Here is a 10,344-nt window from a genome sequence, read left to right on the forward strand (position 1 = left end):
CTGTTCATGTTTTCATCTTGCTCATATGCTGCAAAGCAAACTGCTTCAGTGATTTAATTCTCTTCAGTGCCTCAGTATAAAGCCAACCATGTGTGTATATTCACAGTTACTATTTGTTTTTCATTTAAAACAAATAATTTGTCCTACAGTATGATGCCTTCCCTCAAACATTATCACTTTGGTCATTCAAACAAACTGACAAATGAAAGAGATAAAATAAATGCCTTGAAAATATATTACCTGTGCCGCAAAAGTAAGGGCAATTTTAATAATTAAGATATGTAATGCCAAAATAACCTTACATTTAAGTGAAAGGGGCACTGTATGTTTTTAATACACAACACTATTGAAATAAAGCTTCTAGGACTTGTTTCTATCTGCTGATAGCTTTCTGTGTAAAATTAACTGAATGGACTTAGCCCTATTCACAGAGGTCTGGTTTCTTAGTCCACAGAGCTTTGGTGGAGATCAAGCTGCTGTGTCAGTGCTAGGAAGGATTGAGGTTTGGGCACCTTGGTAGGACAATGCACAGAAATGTTGGTTGCCGTTATCTATAAAGAACCTTTTCTGTGGGACAGCTGAGGTCTCAGAGTTCTCAGTTCAGCACCTTTCACAGGCCCAGGATTCATTTTAAAAAAAAAAATAATAATACAGGAAACTTTCAGAACTACACCAGAAATTAATGTAGCTGTGGGCTGTTTGGTCCTATGAATGTATCAGGTAACAACCCAACAAGGAAAAGTAAAAGTGGATGCTTACACATTGTGAATCCAGTTGCATGAGTACAAGGGATACACAGCAGCCTGCTTCCCTGCATGGGAAACTCCTGCAGCAGTGTGAAAACCAGTATGGGGTCAGAGGAACTTTTCTCTAACATCACCTGTCTACAGAAAGGCAGCTGGGAGGAGTAGGAAGAGATGAAAACTCAGAGCTGTGGCTTTCTGAACAGATTTATAAAATCACAATCTAAATTAGTGATTTCTGGAAGGCTCTTCAGCCTTTCAGCACTAGCTGGAAAGCTGTGCTAGTTTGACAGTTGCTCCAATTCCTGGTCACCTGCAGAGGCCAAGGGGCACAAATGTGACATACTGTCATCTTAGTCTTTCTCCAGTGCTGCACAGGCAAAGAAAACATTTTTATTTGCTTTCAGGATATTTTCCACAGCTGTCTTCCTCACTCACAGCTGGTGAAAAGACTATCCACACTCTGGTAGGGTGCCCATTAGTTCTTTGGTGCTCTTAAAATGCCTGGGGAAGGGAGTGGAGTACTTAATTAATAGTCACAGCTTGGGGCTATGGTGGCAAATGCAAAGGACTAACCCAGCCACTGAGTGAGACCTGAGAGCTGCAGCAGGTCCCTGCAGATCTTGATGCCTACAGTGACCCATCACTGCTGGTGGAGGGGAAAATGAGAGAGCATGAAGCTTTCTGATCTGTTTTGAGATTAAACTTTCTGCCCAAGACCAACAGCAATGATATTGATTATTCCATGTTCTCTGATGGTTGTAGAGATGGCAGGATTAGACTGTATTTCCAACTCAAACGAGAGCAGTTTTGAATGATTGGGACCCAACGACACCTATTGTCAGTATGGCAACACAGCCTTCTGCTCAGAACAATTAAAAGGTGATGTGAGGGGTCTGCTGCAGGACTCTCAAATCTTTTATCACCTCCACAGACAAATACACATGCTTGTGTGTATTGGATGTTGATGGATTTGATTGTATATACCAAAGCTAGAAATTGGCTTTCTTACCCTTTTTCATAATATTTAGTAAGATAACAATAGTGCCTCCTGAGACTCATTTAGTTTCAGGAAAAAGCAGTTTTCTATTACCTATGGACATTTTGTTAGAACATATAAGCTCCTTAGCTAATTAATATTTTTGTTCCTAATTCAGCTCTTGCTATGCAGTAAGTCAATTCAAGTCAATTCCAAACTTACATTTTTTGTGGGATATCTCTTCTAACATGTCTCTCAGAAAGCATGAACTGTTACATCATAATATAAGTAAACAGTGTTAAATAAGTAGGTCTTTTAAAATAACTGTTGAAAAAGGAAAATATTTTCAGAACTGTTTATTTAAAACTGTTTATTTAAACTTTGTGTTTAGAGATGCTCTGGAGAATTAAGTAATGCACAATATAAAAGGCACTCTGCCCATTGACATGCTTGTTGAAGAAGACATTCTCACTCCTATATGTATATACACACACACAGAGTGGCAAAAATAAGAGGCTGTGATCTTCTGTCAGCAGAATTTTTATCCAGTCAAGATCTAAACCTTTACAGAGTTCTTAAAACGTGTATTACAGCTGATGGTAGGACTCCTCCTGCCTTTTGGCTTAAGTCCCCATTTCTCTGAGGTACCCCCTTTCTTTACCCTCCTTCTCCACCCCAGGGCTGTGGCTCTGGGCCAGGAGAGTGTTTGTCCCACCAGCAGGAACGAGCCTTTTTGTCTGCACAGTAATACTGTCAGAAGTCTGAGTGGCTGTGTGAATGAGTGTGTCTTGTACTTACCTTCTCCATTTCTTCAACCAGATGGCTGCCCTGATTTGTGCAATGGCAATGGGAGATGCACGCTGGGTCAGAACAGCTGGCAGTGTGTCTGCCAGACCGGCTGGAGGGGGCCTGGATGCAACGTTGCCATGGAAACCGCCTGTGCCGATAACAAGGATAATGAGGGAGGTGAGCCAAAGTCTTTCAATTCCCAGTCCCTAAAGAACAGAGGGTTATACACGCTTTCTTCCTGAGTCATTTTCCTTCAGAAAGTCTTCAGCTGTCATCGTTGTCAAGTGTTGTTGTTACATTTCTTTTGAAACAAATGAGACCAAGCGAGCCGTGGCCCCGCGCGGAGCCGCGGTGACCCACGGCGCTGCGCCGGGAGCGGGCAGGCAGGCTCGGTCCCACCCCGCGTCCTGCCGAAGCCCACGGTGGAGAGCACGGCCCAGCAGACCAGAACTTCTTCCTGTGGGCTCTTGGCGCATGTGAATTGCAAACCAAGTTACCGTGCCAGGGTGCACAAGCATAGCAGCTGATTGAGCAGGATATTTAGCAACATTTTTGCAGCTCTGTGCCAGAGACCAGGGTCTTACTCTCATGTACACAACTTGTGTAAGTGGTTGTAGCTTGCGCAGTTCACATGCCAAACTTTAAAGGGCTGAGTGAGGTGCACTGAACAGTCACATATAGTAAGGCTCTGACATCCCTGTTTAATTTTCACTCTCCTTTATCAGACATACGCCTATTAAGTATAGAATTGTGTTTTGCATTTACCTGCAAAGATGGCTTTAGTTTATCTCATTCTGTAGAGCCTTCCATGGTGTATTAGGCTATGCTGGGCTGAAAGCAATTCTGAGAAGTTGTGCTCTCTAAACAAGGTTGCTTAATCCATCTTCTTCATTTGAAGTAGCTTTCTTATTCCTTTCATTACAGTGTCTTTAGTAAGTCACACAGATTCTTTCTCACGTGCTTCTGATCTTCATTAAAAATCAAACATCAGACACAGCTTTCTTCCTTGAGACTCCTTCACTTTTCTTTGGCCAATAATTAATCTAAAGCGCACATCTGTTATTTGCTGATTAATAAATGTTTTACTCGTGGCATTTCCGAAAACAGCAAAGAACCATTTGGCTTATTTGAATGGCTGCTTCTAGGGTAAAATTGCCATTAAGATGAGTGCTTTCATTTTATATAAAATTTCAGGGTGTAGAAATTGTTTGTAAGTCCCGAACTGAGGAACAGGTATATTGGTTTTGAATACATGATATTAACCACATCTGAATTATCATCCACTAGTTTTAATCTGCAAATCCTCTGTTAGTTCCTTGGCTTCACATGTGATCCATGTTTACAGAAATATTTTAAAAGTGCTAGAGCTGATTCAATTTCAGAAAAATGGAACTTGCTTTGTAGCTGTTACTGAATTGTAAAAAGCAGAATCTAACTGCCAAATTACATTAGTTGGCATTTTAACTATGCAACAAAATACAGTAAACTTGTGTTCATATGCAGTGTAAGAAACTAAAAGGTGAACAACTGCTTAGGTTTGCAGTTTTTACAGGCTTTGATGAAGATTATAAAGGAAAAATTTGAAAATGAATGTGTCATCAGCTTTTTCTCAAAACAAGGAAATAGTTTGGAAAATGTTACTAGAAAAACTGGAATAAGATGTTTACTTACCTATACAAGACAATATTCTGCACTTGTAAAACAGATAGGCAAACAGATTAAAAATGACCAGTGAGACCATGCAGCTGTTCATCCCAATTTAAAACTGCAGAATTCTAGATCTTAGCTCATGGAAGGCAAATAGTTCATCAAAGTCAAAGAATACATAGAATAAATATGCCATACAACAGACATATAATATTAATCAGCCTTACCATGCAAGGTGCATGGCTTCTGGTTTACCATAGTCACACCTGAAAGAAAACTGTTTGGTCTAGCTGAAGGCTAGAAAGATTAGGGGGAGAACTCTTCAGACATTCTCAGTGCTTGCAGACCGAAGTAATTTTTTTCCAGAGGCTGGAGAGCTTACTGCTCATTGCTCCTTGTGGGAGTACAGATAGTTTGAAAATCTATGCCTCTTCCAAGCTCCAAACAACCTGAAAACTCCATCTGACCCACATACTTTCACATGGGGATTTTATGCTGAGGGCAGCAATGAATCTCATTTTCTGACCCTTAACTGACTTTAATCCGACAGTCATTACTACTCTCTGATAGTCTCATCCTTATTACGTTTCTGTAGAGTTTTTCTATAAGGGAGTTGAGATGATGTTCAGCACCTGCCGTTTCTCTGCATACTTGCAAGCTATACCTGGAAAACCAAGCAGACAAATGCTTTAATTCAGCCATACTGTATTTTGTACACGACACAGGTGGTGCAGGCTGAGACTTACCCACAGGATGTGTGGCACTGCAGCACTCTTCTGTCTCATGGATTGGGGATTTTTGCTGTTTCAGTTTGTTTGATTATATTTTGAGTTTCAGATTTCTTTGAGATGGCATGGGGTCCTTTCCAGTATGTGCTGTAAGGGCAGACTCATTGTCGGTCAACGAGAGCTACAGCAAAACTCAAAACTGAATATAATGTTAATCACTTAGTATCTTAGAGTGCCATTCTGCCTTTGCTTTAAGCTGTATTACTACTCTTTATGTGTCTGGTTCATTACACACCTGGCCAGGAACATGTCCTGTAACCTGTATGTTTACTAATGTAACACAGAGGAGACCACAGCAGTGTGCAGGAATGGAGAGGAAGGAAGGGATGTGCTTCAAGCTGCACCTTTGTGTAATTGTCACTGTGCATATAAAGGAACAGATAGAATTCTGTTTTCTCATTAGATGAAGCTGAAAACTACTATGGGAATCAATGGTAAAAATTCAGCTAGTTACCAGAACCCCAAGTTTCATATAAAGTGCAAGATTATTGAAAGGTGAAGAAATCACCTCTTCTCCCATAACTTTTCATTTGAAACTCAGCTGAGATTATTTGCAGCAAAATATTGACTCACTTGCTGCTCAGTTGCCAATGTTGCTCTGTTAACATAAGCAAGTGGTTTTGGAGTAGTACTGAAGATGTAAGCTGTTCTTTCAAAAGGCACTAGGGTAGCTAAAAATACAAATTTTTGCCTAAATGAAGTCCTTATCTGGACAGCTGAATCATGGAATCACAGAATGGTTTAGGTTAGAAGGGTCCTTAAAGATCATCTAGTTACACCCCTTGCCAAGGGCAGGGACACCTCCCACCAGCCCAGGTTGCTCACAGCCCCGTCCAACCTGGCCTTGAACCCTGCCAGGGAGGGGGCAGCCACAGCTTCCCTGGGCAACCTGTGCCAGGGCCTCACCACCCTCACAGCAAAGAATTTATTCCTTCTCTCTAATCTAAATCTTCCTCCTTTCAGTTTAAAACCATTACCCCTCACTATCCCCACACTCCCTGATCAAGAGTCCCTCCTATCTTTCCTGCAGCCCCTTTCAGCCCTGGGAGGCAGCTCTAATGTCTCCCTGGATCCTTCTCTTCTCCAGCTGAACCCCCCAACTCTCTCAGCCTGTCCTCACAGGGGGGTGCTCCAGCCCCTGAGCATCCTCGTGGCCTCCTCTGGCCCCACTCCAGCAGGTCCGTGTGTTTCTGCTGTTGGTGCCCCCAGAGCTGGACACAGCCCTGCAGGGGGGTCTCACGAGAGCGGAGCAGAGGGGGAGAATCCCCTCCCTCGCCCTGCTGCCCACACTGCTCTGGGTGCAGCCCAGCACACCGTTGGCTTTCTGGGCTGTGAGTACACGTTGCTGGCTCATAGTTTCCCACCCACTAATACCCTCAAGCCCTTCTCCTTGGGGCTGCTCTCAATCCACTCCTCGTCCAGCCTGGATTTGTGCTTGGGATTGCCCCGACCCATGTGCAGGACCTTGCACTTGGCCGTGTTGAACTTCATGAGGTTCACATGGTCCCACCTCTCCAGCCTGTCCAGGTCCCTCTGGGTGGCACATCCCTGCCCTGCAGCCTGTCAACCACACCACACACTTGGTGTCATCAGTGAACTTGAGAAACCTCCTTCCTTTCTGTTCATCTATTCATATTGTTAAAATGTAGTTGCTTCAGAGTGTCACTGAAATGGAACTATCATTTTCTGTCTTCTATTCTTCCCCATGTGGCAACAGATTTAACATAGTTTGGAGCTCTTTCACTGTTCAGCCATTCTTATTGCAGTTGTATCTCACAATCAGATTCAAAGGCCTTGGGCCAAGTCTTTATTTCATGGATGTCAGGAAGAGCATTACCACTGACTCCAAAGGGATTCCCATTTGTCCTGTTTTGTCTTATTATCTGCCACAATGTGAACTCAATACCATAGTTCAAAAAGAGAAAAATGAAAGATTATACTTAATAATTTCTTTCAATTTTAGATTAATGCCCTTTAGTTGGTTTATTCCTAGAAGAGGCAGATGTGTCCCTATCTTGCTGAGATTTACAAATCTTCATTTTAAATGAGATGTCAGTGTGTATTACTCACATAAATAAAACAGGATTCCAGAGCAGGGAGAGGAGACAGTGTCCAAAGCTGTTTTCTCCTCGTAGGGCTGTTCAAGTAGAGTTGTGCGTGATCCGAGGGAGCACTGGGAAATTCACCTGTGTTTGTCCTTACCATCACATGTCAAATCCAGATATGGGCTTAACTGGGTCTTAATTATGAACCTGTTTAGGGTCACTGTGGTGCATAGGCTACTTTGCTGAAAAAACTTGCAAGTCTCTTATTTATCTGTTTATTTACTTACTTATCTTTAAGGAGTAAACCTAACTGAAAGGTGAGAGGTTTCTGGCATTGACTCACTTCTAAGATCTTTAAATTGGAAGATGCTTCTGTTTTCCAAAACATGTTTGGATTTCATAATTTACTCACTGTGGCCACTTCTAAATCTAATCCCTTTCCTTAATCAGTCCCTCAGTAGTCTAATAGTTATTAAGCATCTTTTGGAAGGATTAGAAATAGCTTTATTTTAAGACCTATAATTGTGATTCCAGTGTATAATCCCCCCAGTAGACATGTATAACCCATTTAATTCACCATGGATTTATTTTAGGAAATTAAGGGATTAGAAATGATATTTTGAGGAATGTGAGAAGGTACATTACTTTCTGAGTTCATATTTCTTTTGAGATATTGCACAAGGAAATCACTACAGGGCTATTGTACATTTTTTACAATAACTATTCTATAATAATTTGCTTGTTCCTAAATTGAAAAATGTTTTTAGTATCTTGGAAAAGTCTTAATAAATTGAGCAGGTTTAACTAGTTTTCACCTTATACCTTACAGCGCCACCAAGTAAAATGGACAGTGTAATGCATAGCAAAAATCATATTTATTTTCTAAAGAACAGTTTCATTAGGTGTCAGATGTTGATAATTTGATACCAGAAACTCATGTTAGAGGGGAATTTGTCCCCAACTGGATGGGATAATTTGAGTGAGATATTACATAAAAACTATGGTCTCTGCAGAAGCAGGTCTGGCGGGAGCCTGTATTGCCCACTGGGGTTGCTCTTTCTAGGCTTTTCTTTTCCTTCTTTCTCTCTTCTCCTACTTTTTGCATCCATTCAGAATTACTCCACTCATGTTTATAATTTTTATTGACAAAACAGTTAAATTATGTAATCTCAGAGAAAGAAAACCAGAAAATAACCAAAATTTTGCTCAATTGGTTTGTTTCAGATTTGATCAGGATGGAGAGGACAGGTGCAAGCAGGTTGAAAGAAAAAAAAAAAAAAAAAGCTTAAATGCAATCACTTTTATATCACTTCACAGATCACATTTCCCCTCAAAATTTAATTATCTGGACTAAAATTGGGTGGGGAAGGAAAGGAAGCAATCCATAGCAGTATAGAATACTAAGCTAAACAGAATGAGGAATTCCTTGTTTGTTATGCAAAGTGGGACATTCTTTTTAAAATACATTTTAATTTATTTCCACTTGACTTTCCAAAGAGAGTTGTGCATATCTCAGAAGGCAAATTTTGCCCTTCAGTTTGTTACTATATAGCTGTAACCCCTGCCAAGAAGTACAGTTGGCGGTAATTCTGTTTGGCACAATACATTAAAGATAATGAATGAGAGAAAACCAGCTATCTGCTCCAGTATGAATTTTCTTCAATTCACAAGAAAAATACATTTCTAGAGAAGTTCACTGTCAGTACAGTGTACTTGACTGATTGAAAGGTTGTTTATTTGAGTTGTCTTAGAAAACTCATCTCTGAAATTAGACAGAAAGAAAATAGAAAGAAAAGAGAAGTGTCTTCCTGCAATAAACATTTAGAAAAAAATTGCTTTTAGAAAATTACAAATCCTGTGACTTGATACTGCATCAGGCTCGTGACATTTAAGATAATACAAGTATTTCACAGCACAAAAGCAAATCATGTAATTTAGCTTGCCTCAACAAGCATTGCCTCAGCAGGGGTCTCTAATTCAGCACAGACAAAAGATTTTATGAAGTTCTCAATATAAATACCCAGAATACTCTTGGTGCAGAAAATACCTTCCCAGAGCCTGTACAATAGTCAGTTTTAGAACATTAAACGTAATGAGTAGTTGAAATCTATTGTGGATGGGGGCCAGAGTGAGTCATGTAGGCTCAAGTATAAAATCTGTATCAGAACTAGACATTATGTAAGTTTGACAAGAGCTAATGAGTGTGCTTGTATGTGATTTTGTTAAAACTTCATGTCAGCCTCTAATCGCCTTTACACACATTAGACAGCTTATCCTTACATTGTCCCTCACGGGACATGTTACTACAATACGTGCTCTTATAACCCATGGAGAAGAAAAAGCAAGAAAATAAATGACTGCAAATTCTGTGGCTTAAAAAGCCACCAGTTGCTGCATAGGTATCTATGGGTACACTGGAACCGAACAAACATTTTTTTCAAGGTTGTTTTCATCTTGGAGCCCTCTAGGTCAGCTCTGCTCTAAGCGATGTGTGGTTTGACGGAGCTTTCACAGGTTCCGAAGGATCACCGAGCCCTCAGTGTGTAGCTGCAGCTGCAGCTGCAATAGTTTCTTCCACCTGGTGCTCTTAGGGATGAGGGTTTTCCTGACTGCCAGAACTCTGGGCACTGCAGGGACCGTGAGTGGGCAAGAAAACGAGGCCGTTGCTCTTCCAGTGTCATATTCCAGGGTACTTTAAAACCTCCTTGGGGAGTTTTTTGGGCATTGAAAGGCACACCCATCTTACACGTAAACCAGGTTTAGTCCACTTTGCCACAATTTGGGATTTACAGTCCAGCTTTTCCTGAAAGGCAGCTTTGGTGTAGGTTTATGGTTCCACAAATACTCTGTTGTGCTCACAGTTTGTTATAAAAGCCAGTGGTGTAATAGATATCCTGACCGTTTATAGAGAGGCTTTCCAGTTTGGCTAATTGAGGAACAGGCTGCAAGAGGATTAGAAGCATTTCCTTTCTTGTTAGCACATTCTGAGGAATTAATTTGAATGACGTATGCCAATATAGCTACCAGTAATTAGATCAGGCTACAAAAGTGAAAATTTGGTTTAAATGTTAGATAAAACTTCCTGATGATAAGATACACTGGGCTGTGGAATAGCCTGTGTGTGGAAACAGTTCTGCATGAAGTTTTAGAGCTCAATTAAAATATTCCTGTGTTGGCAGAGAGAAGGCCTACTCTTTTGATAATCTGATAGAGCATCTCTAATTCTTTCACCTTGGGTATATTAATACTACACATAATTAAAATCGGATCATGATAAATTAACTAATTTGCCCTTAGAGTGATCAAAGGCCCTTTTGCCCTCAGGGTTCGTAGTAACTGCTGTTCCCCCCCCC

General features: G+C 40.9%; 1 protein-coding gene across 11 annotated transcripts in view; it reads left to right on the forward strand.

Moving 5' to 3' along the window:
- TENM2 (teneurin transmembrane protein 2) overlaps window positions 1-10,344 on the forward strand; it is a 727,803-nt gene that overhangs the window by 669,558 nt on the left and 47,901 nt on the right. For all 11 annotated transcript variants that reach the window (XM_026858437.1, XM_026858438.1, XM_026858439.1 and 8 more), the window contains one exon: window positions 2,542-2,688. In XM_026858437.1, the coding sequence (XP_026714238.1) occupies window positions 2,542-2,688 (147 nt within the window). The remainder of the gene's footprint in view (window positions 1-2,541; window positions 2,689-10,344) is intronic.

This window comes from Athene cunicularia (genome assembly GCF_003259725.1).
Source record: "Athene cunicularia isolate RWA chromosome 13 unlocalized genomic scaffold, athCun1 chr13_part1, whole genome shotgun sequence".
NCBI classification, from domain to species: Eukaryota; Metazoa; Chordata; class Aves; order Strigiformes; family Strigidae; genus Athene; species Athene cunicularia.